The 19,559-nt window shown below is 42.6% G+C and overlaps 1 protein-coding gene across 2 annotated transcripts in view; it reads left to right on the top strand.

Moving 5' to 3' along the window:
- Positions 1-854: 854 nt before the first annotated feature.
- Positions 855-19,559, top strand: part of ZFYVE26 (zinc finger FYVE-type containing 26) — a gene marked incomplete at both ends in the record, with an annotated part of 65,105 nt that continues 46,400 nt past the window's right edge. For both annotated transcript variants that reach the window (XM_079699599.1, XM_079699598.1), the window contains 11 exons: positions 855-1,048; positions 2,817-2,895; positions 6,779-6,868; positions 8,221-8,743; positions 9,118-9,248; positions 10,241-10,405; positions 10,553-10,641; positions 11,607-11,770; positions 14,474-14,677; positions 15,689-16,306; positions 16,770-16,856. In XM_079699599.1, coding sequence (XP_079555725.1) covers positions 855-1,048; positions 2,817-2,895; positions 6,779-6,868; positions 8,221-8,743; positions 9,118-9,248; positions 10,241-10,405; positions 10,553-10,641; positions 11,607-11,770; positions 14,474-14,677; positions 15,689-16,306; positions 16,770-16,856 — 2,344 coding nt within the window. The remainder of the gene's footprint in view (positions 1,049-2,816; positions 2,896-6,778; positions 6,869-8,220; positions 8,744-9,117; positions 9,249-10,240; positions 10,406-10,552; positions 10,642-11,606; positions 11,771-14,473; positions 14,678-15,688; positions 16,307-16,769; positions 16,857-19,559) is intronic.

The raw sequence follows: 19,559 nt of genomic DNA, 5'->3' as shown, positions 1-19,559 counted from the left end.
CAATTAACGGGCGGAGGATCTGTCAAAACCGTGAGCGGTGGTCCTAAACCAGGTAGCTGATATCTCTTTCCTAGCTTCTTCTAATGCGGAGGTGCAGTCACGTGACCCAAACAAATATGGCGCTTTATTTGCATCTTTCCTCGATTGACCAATTAGAGTAGCTGCTGTCAGTCGTCATCCTCTCCCCGCCTCAACCTTCTGAACGGGATTTGTCACCTGACTCAGCTCAAACATGGCTGCGCTGGAAGCTCTGCTGATTTGGGCGGCGGGAGCAGGTGAGTGTAAGGCGCCCCAGAGAAGGCGGGAGCGCTCTCCACGACCCCGGTAGGGAGCGTCCCTGAGCCCCAATCCCAACTGCCCTCCAGTTCCGACACAGATTCCTCTCCTGATCTTCAATCCTCTGCCTTAAAAGAGGGCTCAAACTAGGGAGGTTCCTGCTGAATTTCTCATCCGTAAAGAGGCTACCACCTGGGGATTTGGAGCCGGATTAAGCATAAAGTTCAGGAGGAAATACGGAAGTGGAGTTTCGGGTCTGCGCCGCGGGCTAATATGACGATTAATATTCGTTAAATATTGGATGCGCCTAGAGAGATGGGATTCACCCCTTGGGGAAAGGTAGAAGTTCCCAAAAGAGACAGTAACCTGTCAAATCAAATTTACAACGTTAATTAGAAAAGTAAGCCCCGCCTTTCCTAGTGCTGCTAGTACTGGCTAGTTTGTCTAAATATAGTTCCTTCCTTTTCTTCTGACTCGGGTGTGTGTTGTTTGTAGGAGGTACTCCACGAATGAGAAAATTGACAGTGTGTTTTGCGTAATTCATCTCTTTCTATCTCCCTGCACTCTGTGCTGGGAAAATGCATCATCCATTTGGAGAAGAGGAAACTGCTTCTCAGAAGCAGCTTTTTGGATTTTTCTGTGAATGCCTTCGGAGAGGAGAATGGGAGTTGGCACAGGCATGTGTACCTCAGCTACACGAGGCCCAAGGGGATATCCCAAAGAAGGTGGAAGATATACTTCAGGCGCTGGTCATGTGTCCCAGTCAGCTGAGGTAAGGGAACTCTGTCTTCCTGCCAGGCAGTCACAGGGCGGGAGACACAAGATTCTATACTTGAGCTCTGGTCCACGTGCCTCACTCATTCACCTCTGAAGAATTAACAAAGGTAGAGTGTATTTCACATGTTCTGAAAATTTACCTCTATAATACATGCCTATTTATTACTTTATCAGTTTGGCTTTGAATTATCATCTGGAGCGGTATTTAAACCTGGAACCACCATTTCTTGTTTATTATCATTAAAGTAGATAGTGCAACTACGTTGAAAAGCATTTTCTTTACCCCCAAAAGAGCAAACCTGCTCCCTTCTTGCTTGTGAAATTGAAGATATTGTTGTAGCTTTAACAAAGGACCAGAAGTGAATTCACTTAAAGCTTTTTATTTTGAAATAATTAAGCATAGACTCACAAGAAGTGCAAAAACAATACAAAGAGTACCCTTTCCCCAACTTCCTCCAATTGTGACATCTTATATAACTATAGTAAATATCAAAACCAAGAAATTGACACTGGTGCTGTTAACTAGACTACAGCCCTTATTCAGTTTTCACCATTTTTAAAATCTGCATTCATTTTTTTTTTTTTGGCCGCACCTCAGGGCATGCGGGGTCCTATTAGGGGCCGAACCCACGCACCCCGCTGCATTGGAAGTGCAGAGTCCCAATCACTGGCCTGCCAGGGAAGTCCCAATCTGCATTCACCTTTATGTGTGTAGTTCTGTGTATCTTTATCCATTCTTAGACTCATATAACTACCAGTATAATCAAGGTACAGAACTATTTCATCAGCACAAAAGAATTCCCTTGCTCCCTGGGAATACCTCTTTGTACATTGATCCCCTCTTGTCCTCTGGCAACCAATGTTCTCTATCTGAATTTTGAATGAAGTTCTTCCTGGCAGTGCTATTAACAATTAGTGGTATAGGAGTTAAACGTACAGTCTCTCCCTCACTTTTCCTTACTCTGGCAGTTACTTATGAGAAAGTACTGTATTAACACATATAGAATGGAGATTTACATGATTCTTTTCTTCCTTTGTTTTTTCCCTTAAATTTGGATTCTAGCCAATTGCTATCTAATTTAAATTACTAACTTCAAAGAAAGGCTTATGAATTCCTATAATTCTGTTTCTGGCATAGAGTTAAAAATAAATTTTTATGAAGTTCCTTTTTTCTTTGACTATTTGATTCTGTTTTCAAGATTTCAAGTTTTCTGTTTCAGATAGCTTTGCTCTTATGGTTTTCTGTGTAATATTAGTTTGTTTTTAAAGACTAGATAGGGAGGTGGAGGTAGAATTGCGACTTTTTTTTTTTTTTTATGAAAGCTGCTAGTTCTGTTCTGGTTCTCGTTTTTTTGTTTGTTTGTTTGTTTGTTTTGTTTGGGGGGTTTGGGTTTTTTTTGGCGGTACGCGGGCGTCTCACTGTTGTGGCCTCTCCCGTTGCGGAGCACAGGCTCCGGACGCGCAGGCTCAGCAGCCATGGCTCATGGGCTGAGCTGCTCCGCAGAACGTGGGATCTTCCCGGACCGGGGCACGAACCTGTGTCCCCGGCATCGGCAGGTGGACTCTCAACCACTGCGCCACCAGGGAAGCCCTGGTTCTCGTTTTATTGATCTGTCATATACATTCAAAAATTTCTCAGGACAATGTCTTGCCGGTTCAGGTTTAAAACAGACTGAGTAGTGAAATCTAAATCTTGGATCACAAAAGAGAAAAGGTCAGTAGAAACTCTTCGTTTAGAAATTTTTTCTTTTTACATTTCTCAGATGTGGACAGGATATCAACCCTCAAAGATTAGCCTGGGTCTGGCTTCTTGTACTGGAAAAATGGTTGGCCCTGGAAAAGGTAAGTAGGTTTACATTTAAAATTTTCGCCCGAGGCCAAGACTGAAAAGAACTTGGAAGGAGTTAATGAAATTTCCCTTTTGTCTGTTGCTTGCTTTATTTTGAGGTTTGTCATATTCCTTTCTCAGTATTGACAGTGAGAATGGCTTAAGTATTTATTGTTGTCTCTTTACCTAAATTCATTTATTAATTCACTAACTTACATTGGCATTAATTCACTAACCTACCATCTGAGGTGATACTATTGTGTTAAATACTATTGTGGGTCTTGTGCCCAAACAGAACTTTGCAGAAATCAGTGAAAGTGACAAGATAGTGAATAAAGTCTAATCCTCATAATACTCAAGTAAGGGAGAATGCGCCGAGCTGAAACTTAGTTGTTCATCCAAAAATCTTATTTTAACTAGTCCAGTACAATGAAATCTTATAGATTTAAACGTCATTAATTATTTAACAACTCACATGAATTGAAATAAAAGTTACCAAATATGAAAACAAAGTGAGTAAATTAATAGTGAAAGAAAACTTGTAAGGAAGGGTTTTTTGTTTTTTATTTTTTAAGAAAAATTACCATTCAAAGCACTTTTAGAAATATGTGTTAATTATCAGAAATTGATATCCATTAAAAAAATTCTCAGGCAATTTTGTATTAAACCTGAGACTTTAAGATTTAAGTGAGGAACCTCTGACTCAGAAAAGAAATGACTGGCCCAGGGTCACACCCTAAAGTTAGCTGGCAAAATTGGAGCTGGAACCAATGTCTTCTGCCTTTGAGTCATCAGTCCTCTGCTTTTTCCACCTCAACAATATTTTTAGCCTACATAGACTTAAAATTGAGAAACCATAAATTCTTTTTTTAAATTTTTATTTATTTATTTATTTTTGGCTGCATTGGGTCTTTGTTGCTGCGCACAGGCTTTCTCTAGTTGTGGCGAGCAGGCTTCTCATTGCGGTGGCTTCTCTTGTTGCAGAACATGGGCTCTAGGCATGCAAACTTCAGTAGTTGTGGCACATGGGCTCAATAGTTGTGGCTCGCGGGCTCTAGAGCGCAGGCTCAATAGTTGTGGCACACGGGCTTAGTTGCTTTGTTGCATGTGGGATCTTCCCAGACCAGGGCTCGAATCCGTGCCCCCTGCGTTGGCAGGCAGATTCTTAACCACTGCGCCACCAGGTAAGCCACAAGAAACCATAAATTCTATTTTGTAAATGTCTATAATTTAGCCTAATTTCCTTCTTAACTTCTCTCAGTCATCAGAATGAATTTTGTCTTTAGTTCTGCTTTGGCCTGACACTTACCCTTCTTCACATAGCTGTCAAAAAGCACCAGAAGTTACTAATCTAAATGTATTTATTATCCAGGCTTTTGGTAATGGTCTAGCAAAAAAAAAAAAATGACAAAAAGCTCAGCAGGAGAGGGAAGGAAAAGAAGCAAAACTGAAAAATAATCAACCCCAGGTTGTTTTAGAGTTGGCTGTAGTTTCAGATCTAAAAGAGACATCTTCAGCTAAAATATTCAGTAGTATCTTCAAAGAGAAAAGAAAAAAAATAACAAATGTTATTGTTACTGACTAAGGAGCTTTTCAGTACAAACATGGAATTTGTCAAGCCAGATGAACTTTTGCCTCAGCAGAGGGTATTTATTTACTTTATGGCTGATTGGTTGTTGTTAAATTTCTGGACAGTTGGTCAACCAGATCAGGAGGTGGATTTCACTTCCTTGGCTCCTTTTCACGGACTTAAGTGTTGTTTTTCCCAGAATTGAAGATCATTTGGTCCTTAAAGCTCCAGTACCTCAGTTATTTAAACTGAGGGAATTTAAGTCATGGGAATGTTTTAAACTTTATACAAGAACCTCAGAGAGTTTTAAAACTTAATACAAGGACTAAGACTTCAAATGTGTTCCTGAGGTAGTTCAACAAAGCCAGAACTGGACTTTGTCTTCTAGGTACTTGGCCTTCCTGGACTGGCCTTCATCTTCTAGGGATTTGCTGGCTGCTCCTGCTACAGTCTCCCACCTGCTGCCAAAAGCTCCTTTTGAATTATTCGTTGAAACTGATTCCATTTTCCCTTTCCTTCATCCATTTTTGCCTTATGCCCTTTTATCTTTTATCACGTGAACAGCATGATGTTCACAGCATGCTGCTTCTAATAAAGGAAAAATAGAAACAACTCCCATGTCCACAATCCAAGACTGATTAATCTACTTGTAAAATACCATGGCACTATTAAAATTACGTGGTAAATGAATTTTCAGTGATATGGGAGGATGTTTATATTCTGCTATGTGAAGAAAAAAAAATTTTAGAAAACAGTATGTTTGTTATGCATGCATATATGCATATGTAGAAAATGGTCTGAATACCCTTAGAACACAGTTGTAACTATAGTTCTCCTTCAGTGGAAAGATTTGGGGGGGGGTGTGTTGTGTATGTGTGTTTTCATTTGCCTGTATTCTCTGCTTTTTCTGCATTGAACATGCCTTGCTTTTATAGTAAGAAAATCTGTGCTTAGAAACATTGGCAAATTCTTGCCTGGTTTAGGAATGTTAGTTGTCTATGACCCTGCATATGCATAAAGTAATTACACGAGTAGAAAAAAGATACAAGCTAGTCAGTCTTTAGGATTTTAATGAAAGTCCTAAAATCTTAACCAGTTCTTTTATTAAGGGGCTGCTGTCTGGGCTTATCTATTCCTTCCTCTTAGTCCTTGATAGAATCACTAACTTTCAGCTTGCCAGAATGAATTTTCTCTACACCTTCCAATCATTAGCATTATATAAGCATTCAGATGGCATGATTTACAGGTGTCTCTAATTTATTTATTTATTTATTTATTTATTTATTTATTTTTTTGCGGTATGCGGGCCTCTCACTGTTGTGGCTTCTCCCGTTGCGGAGCACAGGCTCCGGATGCGCAGGCCCAGCGGCCATGGCTCACAGGCCCAGCCGCTCAGCGGCATGTGGGATCTTCCCGGACCAGGGCACGAACCCACGTCCCCTGCATCGGCAGGCGGACGCTCAACCACTGCGCCACCAGGGAAGCCCAGGTGTCTCTGATTTAAAAGAGTGCTTGTCAGAATTAGTCCCAGACTTTCATCTCATTTGTATTTGTGTCTGGAGAAAGGGGGGACTATCATTTTAGTTTTAAGGACCAGGTGAGGGGAAGTTATTGTGAAACAAGCAGGTGCAGGAAGAGTCAGAGGCTTTCTCTTCCTTTATGCATTAGTCTCTGATGTCCTGTCTCATTAACAAACAATGGGGTCACTTTTTCCTTTTCATGCTTGAAATGATTAGAAAATACTTCCTAACCATTTCATTATTTCTGAAGATTATTCTTAAAAACATCCTGATGCTATAGTTTTGTTTGATTTAGCGATATAGTGAGATTTTAAAAAACACATGAAAATATGGCACATAGTACCTGGCACATAATAAGTGTTTCATAAACATTAGATCTCTCCCCCTTTACTTTTATTTTCCAACTAAAAATGAATACCAAAAACGGGTTTAGGCCAAAAGAGGATCATGTGGGCCATTCCATCCCAGCTTACCCATAACTGGGTGTTTTGGACACTGCAAGGGAGAGTCTTGGAGAAGGACTTCAAGTTAGAGGCAAAACATCACATGAAATAAGCAAGCCTTGGCATTTGAGGCTAAACAGTGCAGGATTTAAGTGTTAGTATTTAAGAGGAGTATGTGTTCAGTTTAGCTGTTTCCGTTTATAAAGAAAAGTGTCTGAAGACATACCCAGGAATTTAATGGTCAGAAGTACTTTATCTTAGAGAAAACAGCAGAAATAAGATGAACCGGAAAGAAGTATTTACTTATAATTGTCAGCTAAAGCATATGCTTAATATCTATGCTTCCTTCTTATGACTCTTCTAGAAGTTACTTCCAGCTGGCTTCCGGAGAAAACTTGAGTTTCTTTTATTGTCAGAAGACCTCCCAGGTGACATCCCAGAGGACATCCTCAAGGTGAGAGAGGGCCCTGGATCTGTCTGCCCAGGTTTGCAGTCACTCAACAAATTCAGCTTTCAGGGATCCAGCAGAAACAGGTCCCCAGGATGTTGGCAGTTCTCTGTTCTCAGGCAAGACGAGGCTAGGTGGAGGCCCCTTGAGGGGAATTTAGAGATAGGGGAAACTTATCTGATTGTAGAATTCTTAGCAGTAGCTTGGCCAGAAGTACTAATTATAGCTGAGGATTAATTTTTTTTTTCATTTCATGTAAAAGGAATACCTAACTTCGTTTTAAACTAGGTGTTTAAATTTTTCACCAGAATGTGGCAGGGAATATAAAGGGAGAAAGGAACTAGTATGTATTTGATGAATACCTTTTCTGTAACAGGTGCACTGAATGTGTTAAAGCTAATCCTTACAGCCACCTTCTGGGAGCAGATTCAAAATCTTAACTAGATCTATACTTAAGTGCCTGAGGGATGCTCTGAGGCTCAATACTTATTTTCTTCATGACCCAGCCACCAGCTAACTGAAGATATATTCACAATAGGATTTAAGGTAGGGACTTTCACTTGTATTAGGTCAAGGACTCATGGTCCTGTGACCATCTTGGAGGCAGTTAATGAACAGGTATCCCTGAGTACCACCCACAGGAATGGTGCTGAAGTGTGGGAAATAACCTACCAAACAAATTATAGGCTACAGATATCTCGCCTTTTAAAGGCTTGCAATCTAGTTGGGGAGGAAGGGAATACACACATGGCACAATTAGGTACTAAGCCATATGGTACTAATTTTAAGAACATTGAAAGCCCAATAAAGAGGGAGAGTTGTGTGAGTTGGAGGTACTGGGGAAGGTTTTAGGGAAGGATGAAGAATGGGCTGTATCCAAAATCTTGGTTGGGGTTTAGATCAGGGGTTAAAAACTGGTCTGTAGTGTTCTTTTAAAAGTTGAATTTAAATGCCTTGAGCTGGGCATAGTGTCTTATTCCCATCTGTTACCTGGTCTATGAGTTTGCAGTGCCTGATTTAGATTGACAGTGCACGTTTCGGAGGCAATGGGGGTGGGAGTGACTAGCTTGAGCATGGAGGCCTTGGGCAAATCCCTCTTTGCCTCAACCCCCTGATTTGAGGACACCTTCAAAACGAGGATAATAGTAGTGTCTTCTTCCTAAGGTGGTTGTAAGAATTAATTTAATTTTTCTGTGTAAAGGACCTGGCACATAGTAACTACTACAGAAGTATTTGCTATTGCTACTATTGTATATACACACATGCATATATATACACTGAACAGAGGAAAACATGAAGGTGTGTAAGTGATAACATTCTGGACATAGCGCCCATCCCTCTCTTCATCCCCTATTTAGGAGCTGTACACGGTCTTAGCACAAGATGCAGCAGACCCTGTGCTTGATGGAAATCAGAGGCAAGAGAGCTGGCCCCCTTGGCTCAGCTCAGAAGCTGTCTCTCTGCTCTGGGATCTCCTGCGGGAGGCCCCTCAGCCTGCACAGGCCCTGCTGGAGCTCCTGCTTGGGGAGGAAGATGGCGCGGGCCTCCAAGGCTGGCCCCTGCAGAAGGCGCTGGTGGACCTCATTCGAAAGGCACTGCGAGCTTTGCGGGGTTCTGCCATCGGGCACCCACGGGCAGTCGATGCCATCTATGGAGCCCTGCGGACTCTGCGCTGCCCTGCAGAGCCGCTCGGGGCTGAGCTGCGTCTCCTGTGTGAGGAACTGCTGGAGGCCAGCAGGTCGGAGGGGAGTCCCCTGCGGGAGGAGCGGCTGCTCGGCTGCCTGCTGCACAAGGCCGGGCGGGGCCTGGTGTCCCTGTATGGCCACACCTATGCAGAGAAGGCCGCAGAAAAGCCACTGACGACCACACCCTCGGGAAAAGGTGTGTTCCCTGCACTGCTTCTCTAATTCCACTCTGCCCAACCCCTCTGACTCCCTCTAGCCTACTCCCTTCCATGTTGTTCAGGAAACCTAATGGGAGAAGCTAAGCAAAAATGGGCAAGATGTTCTTCTATGAAAGCACAGCTTTCATAGCTTAAAGAGTGATGGAGAAAAAAATGAAGTAATAGTCATAGCAGAAAAGAACTTTGCAGACACTACTGAGAGAAGTAAAGAGTCTTTAAGAGAAAAGTGTAGAAAACCTGGTTTAACTTTTTAAAAGAGTGAACTCTCATATCAATTGGTTTTTCAAATGGGCTTTACCCTTAGGAAAGAAGAGTCCAGTTCCCCAGTAACCCCATCTGGTTTGATTTTCAGTCTCACCGGCTCATCTAGATCCTGAGCGGGCAATGCTAGCCTTGTTCTCCAATCCTGACCCAGCTCAGGCTTGGAAATTGGCCTATTTCTACTGCCTGAGCAACAGCAAGCACTTCCTCGAGCAGATCCTGGTAAGTCAAACTCAGTGCTTCTCCACCACTCAACTACCCAGGGACTCTCTCCAGGCTTCTTCACTCCTCCTTTCTCTCGCACTCATTTATCCAACGCAAAGCAGTTTAATTAGCAGTGAGTCATCTAGTTTGTGTCCATCCCACAGTTCCAGAAGGCTCTGAGAACCAGTATCATTCATAATTAGAACTGCCAGCATTTTGTATCAGTCCTTGGGCAGGCACTGAAATGCTGGATACATGTAAGTTTTCTGGAGGGTGTGAGGAAGAAAAGACAGTGGCAGCGATATGTTGCCTAGCTGACAGGGGACTCTAATTACTCTAACCTTCTCCTTCCAGATTGCAACTGAGCTTTAGTTTAATTCAACAGCTATTTTTTTATATTTATTTATTGTATTTATTTTTTTTTGGCTGTGTCAGGTCTTAGTTGTAGCATGTAGGATCCTTCGTTGCAACACGGGTTCTTTGTCGCGGCGCACTGGCTTCTCTCTAGTTGTGGCGTGCAGGTTTTCTCTCTCTAGTTGTGGTGCGTGGGCTCCAGGGCACGTGGGCTCTGTAGTTGTGGCACGTGGGCTCCAGAGTGTGTGGGGTCTGTAGCACTCAGGCTCTCTAGTTGAGGCACACGAGCTCATAGTTGTGGCGCACGGGCTTAGTTGCACCACAGCATGTGGGATCTTAGTTCCCCAGCCAGGGATGGAATCCACGTCTCCCGCATTGGAAGGGGGATTCTTTACCACTGGACCACCAGAAAAGTTCTTCAACAGCTATTTATTAACCTCATTCTATGTACTATGTACTATGCTAGGATCTGGGGATACAACAGAAGTCAATCCCTGCCTTCTAGGAGCTTACAGTCTAGTGTTTTCCTAAACACTTTGTATTCAACTGGCCACTTCTGTCATTGTCAGAAACCTCCCTTCTATACTAAAAAGCTTCTTACCCTGATTAGCAGCAAGTCCCCAGAGCTACCTTTAGCAGCCTCCTTTGGCTTCCAGGTGACAGCACTCACCCTGTTGAAGGAAGAAGACTTCCCAAGTCTTGGCTGCCTGCTAGATAGAGAATTCAGCCCTCTCAGTCGACTGCTCGTGCTCCTGGGCTGGACACACTGCCAGAGCCTAACGTCAGCCCAGAGGCTGCTCCAGACACTCCACAGGACCCAGGTAACTCTCACTCTGCAGCCCAAGCTGCTCCAGAAATGAGTGTGCTGGCACTTTGGGCTGAGGCAGAATGCAGGGTCCTGAAGTCGGTCACATCTCTGACCCCAGGTGCCTGAGTCAGCATCTCTTTCTTCTCCCATATCAACACAGGACCATGGCTGTGATAAGCTCCTCAGGGATGCCTGTGATGGGCTGTGGGCTCACCTGGAGGTCCTGGAGTGGTGTGTGCAGCAGAGCAGGTATGGCCCTGCACAGCCAGCCCTCTTCCCACCACTGGGCACACTTGACCCATGCTCTGCACGTGTGGCCATTTCAAGACATCTTCCCTGTAAATGGTTTCAGTTGACAGTGTTGACCAGCAACAAATAATTGTTCCAACTATTAAACCAGGAAAGAAACATAAGTAGTGATTATCTTCACCATAGCCATAAGGTCATAACTAGAGGATAATTTAAGGATGACAATGATCACAAGAACAAAACCTCACATCTCCTGAGCATTTACTATACACCAGGCATTGCTCTAAGCCCTTTACATGATGATTTCACTTAAGCTTGATAATAATCCTGTGAGATAAACACCAATATTATCCTCATTTTAAAAGTGGGGCACCTGAAGCCCAGAGGTGTTAAATAACATGCCCAAAGTCACACAGCTAGTGAGTGTGGTCCACATTCTTAGCCACGTGTTATCTTGGATCACATTTTTATTCAACAACAGCCTCTTGAAATGTGTGCACGGCCCTGTGTTTTCCTGATAACTTAGCCTTGGGTCTTCCCTGGATCTGGGTTCTTATTTTGTTCTTCACCCACCTCACCAGCACTTCTGAAGTCGAGTAGGCTGCTGGGGGAAGTAGCAAGGGGCCCTGACTCAAAGAAGAGCAGAGAAGCTCGTGTCAGCTCTCAGCTAGGAAAATTACAGAAATTAGGAAGCTTAATCTGTGGGCCCTTTCTAGACCCTGCTGAGCACAGAGGCCCTTCCTAGGTCCTTACTAGACAAGTAAAGCCAGCTTGATGAATGTCCTTCCCTGGGGGTAAATAAATGCTATCCTCTATCATAGACCAACTGAAATTTAGTGTTTGGGGAAGTGAAACCTGTGGTGTTACAGCCCAGAGAGAAAGAATAAGAGGGAACGGAGATTGGTCTTTCTCAAAGCAATTATATAAACTGCCTCCCCTTCCATCCTCCCAACTTTCCCTTTCAGCAACCCCATACCAAAGAGAGATCTCCTGTGTCACTTACATGGTGGAGAAAGCCACTCAGTGCTCCACTCTCTCCATCACCTTACAAACCTTCCAGCCCTCAGGGAGGAAGATGTCCTCAAGCTCCTACAGAAGGTGCCAGCCAAGGACCCCCAGCAAGAGCATGGTGAGTCGGCGATGGAGTGACCTGGGCGAGGTTCCCTCTTAGGACAATCTTGCAGATGTTTCTTACAGCACAAGATTTATCTAGATGTGATTGCTGGGATCTATCAAGATGGGTGGTCCAGCAGGTACCCTCTAAATTAGCGCTGTTTGCCACAATCAGATTACAAGATGCAGGGACACATTCCCCTTTCTTGGTGAGGCCTTGGGTATCCTATGAGAACAATTCCATAGGAACCTTTGTCCTCATGGATCCAGCTCAGGAACCATGAGCATACCCTCATTTCACTGAAACAGAATTAGGAACTGCCCTCTGAATTCACAGCATTGTCTTTGGCAGTATTTATGCAAATTCTTGGTGAGTCTCTCCATGCTTCATAAGCTTTCTTATAGCACATTTTGTGCCTTCCTTCCCTCCCATATCTTTTTTTTTTTTTTTTTTTTTTTTAGCGGTACGCGGGCCTCTCACTGTTGTGGCCTCTCTCGTTGCGGAGCACAGGCTCCAGGTGCGCAGGCTCAGCGGCCATGGCTCACGGGCCCAGCCGCTCCACGGCATGTGGGATCTTCCCGGACCGGGGCACGAACCCATGTCCCCTGCATCGGCAGGCGGACTCTCAACCACTGTGCCACCAGGGAAGCCCCCCTCCCATATCTTCTTCATAGTCTATTGAACAGGTAAAGAGTCTTTCTTCTAGAAGATTCTTTTTTTGAGTTTTTTTTTAGAGTTTTTCTTTTAGAAGAAAGACTTGCCTGAAACAGTAACAAAGCCTTGTTTTAACCTTAGATCTTTGCTTAAAATTCAAGTCCCCATTAACAAGCTCACTCTTTTTGCTCTCAAAAATCATATGATGGTGTGGTCACAACCTACTACACAGGCCAGGGACCTTACTTTTGAGAGAAACAAACATTCTCATATGGCAGCAGATGTCTGTCAGCCTAGATATTGCTTTGACTTACTTTTTTAAAGGACTTACCACTAATTGTAAAACTAGTGTTACTACATTCTATATTTTTTTTGGAAAGGTAGACAACTTGTTTAGCAGATTTCCTGAAGGAACTGGAACTCTCTGTTTTCTACATACAAGTACAAAAGGCTACCAAAGAAGTGTTTGAAATCTATCCCTGGTGACCCACCAGAACATACTTAGAACTTGAACTTGGAAAAGGCAAAAGAGGAGTGATAATAGGGCTGGGACTAGGGTGAGGCAAGAGAGGCATCTGGGGCAAAAATGTAAGGAGCCACTCCCTCTCAGCGTGCTTGCAAGTCCTGGCTCTGGGCAATAATGCCATGAAGAGGTCAAGGCCATAGAACAGTATTGACTTTGTTCTGCTTATTACCCTGACCTTGGCAAGGCCAAGCTTCTAAGAAGTAATCACTAGGAAACCTATACCTAAAGGGGCTTGTTGCAGCATTGTAGTAGCAAAACATCCCTAACTATTCCAATGTCCTGCCCTTGAGGAATATGCCTAGACAAGGGATTCATTCAATAGAACTATATGCAGCCAGCAGAGATTTCGTTTGTAAAGAAACATAATCAAATGCTTATGCTCTAAAGGATTTTTAAGAAGTAGGAAAATTAAATAGTCTATAAAATGTTACACTCAAACACATACACATGTACACAAAACTATTAAAGGGGTTAAACCAGAATGTAGCAGTGGTTGTGTTTAGCTGGTAGGCTTATGGGTGGTATTTTTTTCTTCTTTTTGCTTTATTACATTTAATGTTTTTTCTTTGAACAGGTTATACTTTTGCTATGATAAGAATTAGGGGTAGATTAAGATGTTTAGAGATTCTGTAAAGATGGTAACCTTCCTTCCTCCTAAGTTCAAAACAAATTTTTAATGAAAAATTATAAATTATTAAACAAGTGTATGGAATCTCAACAGAGTTTATGTTTTTTCTCATGATGTCTCCTTCAGGGCTTTCCTAAAAATATCAAGTATTTTTTTTTTAAACACCGTGTTACCTTTGCTCTCTTATTTCTCAATCTAAACACATTTTAAGCCTGCCTCTTGGGTAATGTGGCATTCGAAAGGTAGACGAAACATGTAGTTCAAGTTTTATTTTTTTTAAAAAGGAAAAACAAGTATTTAAGAAATGTAAGGGAAAGATTTGTTAAATAGCCACGAGGCCTAGGTTGAACAGACATGTAGAGGGGAGGTTGGTGGGGAAAAGGAAACCAAGAGACTGAAAGTTGTTGAATAGAAAAAAAGGCCTGGAAGGGACGCAGGTCACACTGACAGAAAGGAGAGAGGGTGAGAACACCTAGGGGACTAGCAGGGTGGCATCTCTTTGCTTCAGCCAAACATGCAGCCCCTGCCTGAAAGAAGCATCTCTGGGACTTCCCTGGTGGCGCAGTGGTTAAGAATCTGCCTGCCAATTCAGGGGACACGGGTTCGAGCCCTGGTCCGGGAGGATCCCACATGCCGCAGAGTAACTAACCCCACGCCACAACTACTGAGCCTGAGCTCTAGAGCCCGCAAGCCACAACTACTGAGCCTGCGCGCCTAGAGCCCGTGCTCCACAACAAGAGAAGCCACCGCAATGAGAAGCCCGTGCATTGCGACGACGAGTGGCCCCCACTCACAGCAACTAGAGAAAGCCTGCGTGCAGCAACGAAGACCCAATGCAGCCAAAAATAAAATAAATTAAAAAAAAAAAGAAGCATCTCTGAAGTTCTGCCTGTTTCTCTCTATAATTCAGATTCAACTGACGCCACGGTCCCTGCGCACCTGAGCCAGTGTCAGAACCTGACACTCTACCGGAGCTTCTGTGCCATGAAGTATGCCATCTATGCCCTCTGTGTGAACTCACACCGGCACTCCCAGTGCCAGGAATGCAAAGACGGTCCCTCTGAGGACCTGGCGGTGGCTGCAGAGCCAGTGAACGATTCTCTCTCCTCCCCAGGTGCAGCGCCGCCCCCCACCCCTTCCCTGGCGGGAGCTGGGAACAACCTGTCCCAGCAGGTTCTTTGCGTGGGAACCCTTTGCCACCAGGGCTGGGAGGTAGCCTTGGTTTTATTATGCCCACGAATAATTTCATCCATTTATCAGCCTCTGTGAATCAAAGGGACATGGGGAAAGCAAGTGATCTGCATAAGTTCTAACAGAGCCTGAACACCTAGTACAGTGTTTTCCAAGTGCTGCTTTTTTTTACTCCAGTCCACAGTAGATAGCATTTCACATCACTCCAGTTTGCACCTAGGTATATAATTTGTGCTTTCATGTGTATGTGTATATGTGTGTATGTGATGTGTCAACTGAAGTAAGTTTTAAGAAACATTACTTACCCTTCCAAACAGAGCACAGTCCTGATTATTTTTCTGCTTTATTTCATTTTTTCAAATGCAGCCGTCTAAGTCAGTGTCATAGGTCACAGCCTACAGTTTGAAAGAACCTTCTGTCCTATTAGCTCTCATTTTTCTTAAAAACTTATAACTCCTTACCTTGCTTTCTGTGACCAGTGGTCAAGTATCTCTCCCCTGCAGCTTTGGAATAGACCTTCACCTCTGAGCATGGTCATTTTAAGAGATCTGGGTAGGCTGTGATCACCTGTAGTATAACAATGAGTGCAAACAGGAATTGAGGAATAAGGCTGCCTTCATTCTAGGAACTGAAATATGGAGTACTTCTCAGAGATGAGGAGTAATGAAATTTTAAAAAGCAGAAACAAAATAATGAATGTTCACTGAACTGTACTTTTAGTTAAGGGAGCAAAATCTTTCTACAAATCATGAAAAGACATGGCTCAATAGCCTCTTAGTCTTCTGACTGTAACCACAGTTCTGAGTCACTACAAAGAAAGAAATGAGTTAAACTTGGGAGAATGTTTGAGTCTGGCAAGTACTGTTTCTAATGTTTGCATTTTCTCTCTTTCCTTCTCTTTCTCTGGCCTCTTGTTTTATACATGCTTCTTCAGGTGCTTCAGATCTCTTTTCAACATACCTGGCCAGGTGTCAACAGTATCTGTGCAGTATTCCTGACGCTCTGTGCCTGGAACTTCTAGAAAACATCTTCTCATTGCTCCTCATCACCTCTGCTGATCTTCACCCAGAGCCTCACCTGCCCGAGGACTATGCTGAGGATGATGACGTTGAGGGGAAGGGCCCGTTGGGTTTGAGGTCCCCGTCAGAGAGCCCTCAGCACATAGCACAGCCTGAGAGGAGGTCAGAACAGGGTTCCCTGGGGGCCTCCAGGAGCCTGGCCGACACAGTTCCAAGCTCTCTGAAGGCAGAGCCAAAAGAGAGTTCCCCAGAGCCTCACAGGCACAGCTTTTTGGACCTAAAGCACTTTACTAGCGGTATCAGTGGGTTCCTGGCTGATGAATACGTAATAGGGGCCTTCCTCAGGCTGCTCCAGGAGCAGATGGATGAGCTAAGCAGCCGCAGCCCCCCTGAGAAGCCAAAGCTGCTTGAAGGCCAGAGTGGCTTGGGCAGCAGCAGCAGAGACGGACTGCAGAGCCGCCTGCACCAGTTCTCCAAGGTTCTCTGTGAGGCCCAGTGGAGGTACAAGGTGGTGACCAGCAACCAGGGCTCAGGTGAGAGGAGATAACAGAAAGGGAGGAGGGAGAAAAGTCTCGGGAATGTGGGACAGCTAGGAGTGCATGGAGTCAACACTAGTTCAGGGCATATCGCCGTGGCCACTTGTGTCAGAACTCCGGGGTACCGCTCAGTGTCGCACAGGCTGGTCCAGATCTTCCCCTACCTGTAACCCCAGGAGGTGGGTCAAATCAAAACTGATCACTTTCAGAAGGGGGAGGGGCAACATAGGAGGAGGGGAGTAAGAGGTACAAACTATTAGATATAAAATAAGCTACAAGGATATATTGTACAACACAGGGAGTATAGCCAATATTTTATAACTATAAATGGAGCATAGCCTTTAAGAATGTGAATCGCGATATTGTACACCTGTAACATATAATATTGTACAGCAACAATACTTCAATTAAAAAAAAATTGATCACCCTCCCGTATGACCCACTGGGTTTGCTGTTTCAGAGGAGCAACCCTCCCGAAGATACCGGCCCATCGCCACATGGCACCCCAGTCTCCGCCGGGGTCGTCGGACAAGAAGGAGCCGGGCAGGTAATCTGAAGAACTCTCTCCATGCCTCCTTCCCACAAGCGGCAAATGGTGTAGTGCCACTTGTCTAATATTCTTCAAGATAAAGCAGTTCTTAAAGTACCTTAACACTAACGATAAAGATAAGATCTTAAAGTATCTTAAAGCAATTCTTTAAGATAAGGTACAAACAAAAGTGATCTAAGATTATCCTAATCCCACTCCCCCAAAGTAACCCTTGCTAATAGTTTTCTTCCAAAAATTCTCCATGAAATACAAGCATGTATATCATTTTAGATATACAGATGCATCATACTACATATAGAGAGCTGCAACTTTCTTTTTTTCATTTATATCCTCTTACATACGTAAACGTATCATACTCTATATTGAGAACTCACTTCTCTTCACTTATTTTAAAGGCTGCTTAGTAGTTCATTGTCATATGTACCCTTTTGTGGGCATTTAAATTGTTTCCAGTTTTTTACTATTATAAACAATGCTACAGTAAACGACCTTGTACGTATGTCTGTGCATACTTGTGTGAGTATATCTATAGGATAAGTCCCTAGCAGTATAATATAGAAGGTCAAAGTATATTTGGGTATAAATACAGATATAACAAATTGCCCCCAAAAAAGGTGGACCAATTTACATTCCCATCACCTGTATGTAAGTGCCTATTTGCATATACATTCATCAAAAATGAGTAGTATCAGGTTTCTTTTTAGTCTTTGCCAATATGATTAATATAGTAATGGTGTGTCATTGTTTTAATACTAATTTTTAGTTTGAGATTGAATGTCTTTTCATATATTTATTGGCCATTTATATTTTTCAGTCTAAGGTACATATTTTCTGTTGGGTTTGTCTTTCTTGTTGAATTGTAAGAAGCTCTTTATACCTTAAGGAAAATATTCTGTCATTTTGTGCTACAAGTTTTGCTCCATTTTGTCTTTTGACTTTGATAATGAGTTTTTCTAAAGGAGTTTAACACAGAAGCATTATACAGAAGTATTAAATTTTTAGATAATCAAATTTCCATTATGGTTTTTGGTAGTTTTTAAATAATTAACAGGGAGTTCATAAAGAGTTTCCTGCCACAATGCTATGAGACTAGATATCAATTACAGGAAAAGAGCTGTAAAAAATACAAACACATGGAGGCTAAACAATACACTACTTAATAACGAAGTGATCACTGAAGAAATCAAAGAGGAAATTAAAAAATACCTAGAAACAAATGACAGTGGAGACACGACGACCCAAAACCTATGGGATGCAGCAAAAGCAGTTCTAAGAGGGAAGTTTATAGCAATACAATCCCACCTTAAGAAACAGGAAACATCTCGAATAAACAACCTAACCTTGCACCTAAAGCAATTAGAGAAAGAAGAACAAAAACATCCCAAAGTTAGCAGAAGGAAAGAAATCATAAAAATAAGATCAGAAATAAATGAAAAAGAAATGAAGGAAACGATAGCAAAGATCCATAAAACTAAAAGGTGGTTCTTTGAGAAGATAAACAAAATTGATAAACCATTAGCCAGACTCATCAAGAAAAAAAGGGAGAAGACTCAAATCAATAGAATTAGAAATGAAAAAGGAGAAGTAACAACTGACACTGCAGAAATACAAAAGATCATGAGAGATTATTACAAGCAACTCTATGCCAATAAAATGGACAACCTGGAAGAAATGGACAAATTCTTAGAAATGCACAACCTGCCAAGACTGAATCAGGAAGAAATAGAAAATATGAACAGACCAATCACAAGCACTGAAATTGAAACTGTGATTAAAAATCTTCCAACAAACAAAAGCCCAGGTCCAGATGGCTTCACAGGCGAATTCTATCAAGCATTTAGAGAAGAGCTAACACCTATCCTTCTCAAACTCTTCCAAAATATAGCAGAGGGAGGAACACTCCCAAACTCATTCTACGAGGCCACCATCACCCTGATACCAAAACCAGACAAGGATGTCACAAAGAAAGAAAACTACAGGCCAATATCACTGATGAACATAGATGCAAAAATCCTCACCAAAATACTAGCAAACAGAATCCAACAGCACATTAAAAGGATCATACACCATGATCAAGTGGGGTTTATTCCAGGAATGCAGGGATTCTTCAATATATGCAAATCAATCAACGTGATACACCATATTAACAAATTGAAGGAGAAAAACCATATGATCATCTCAATAGATGCAGAGAAAGCTTTCGACAAAATTCAACACCCATTTATGATAAAAACCCTGCAGAAAGTAGGCATAGAGGGAACTTTCCTCAACATAATAAAGGCCATATATGACAAACCCACAGCCAGCATCGTGCTCAATGGTGAAAAACTGAAACCATTTCCACTGAAATCAGGAACAAGACAAGGTTGCCCACTCTCACCACTCTTATTCAACATAGTTTTGGAAGTTTTAGCCACAGCAATCAGAGAAGAAAAGGAAATAAAAGGAATCCAAATCGGAAAAGAAGAAGTAAAGCTGTCAGTGTTTGCAGATGACATGATACTATACATAGAGAATCCTAAAGATGCTACCAGAAAACTACTAGAGCTAATCAATGAATTTGGTAAAGTGGCAGGATACAAAATTAATGCACAGAAATCTGTGGCATTCCTATATACTAATGATGAAAAATCTGAAAGTGAAATCAAGGAAACACTCCCATTTACCATTGCAACAAAAAGAATAAAATATCTAGGAATA

The sequence above is a fragment of the Hyperoodon ampullatus genome (genome assembly GCF_949752795.1).
Source record: "Hyperoodon ampullatus genome assembly, chromosome: 3".
NCBI lineage: Eukaryota > Metazoa > Chordata > Mammalia > Artiodactyla > Ziphiidae > Hyperoodon > Hyperoodon ampullatus.
This window is presented reverse-complemented; position numbering and strand designations above follow the sequence as displayed.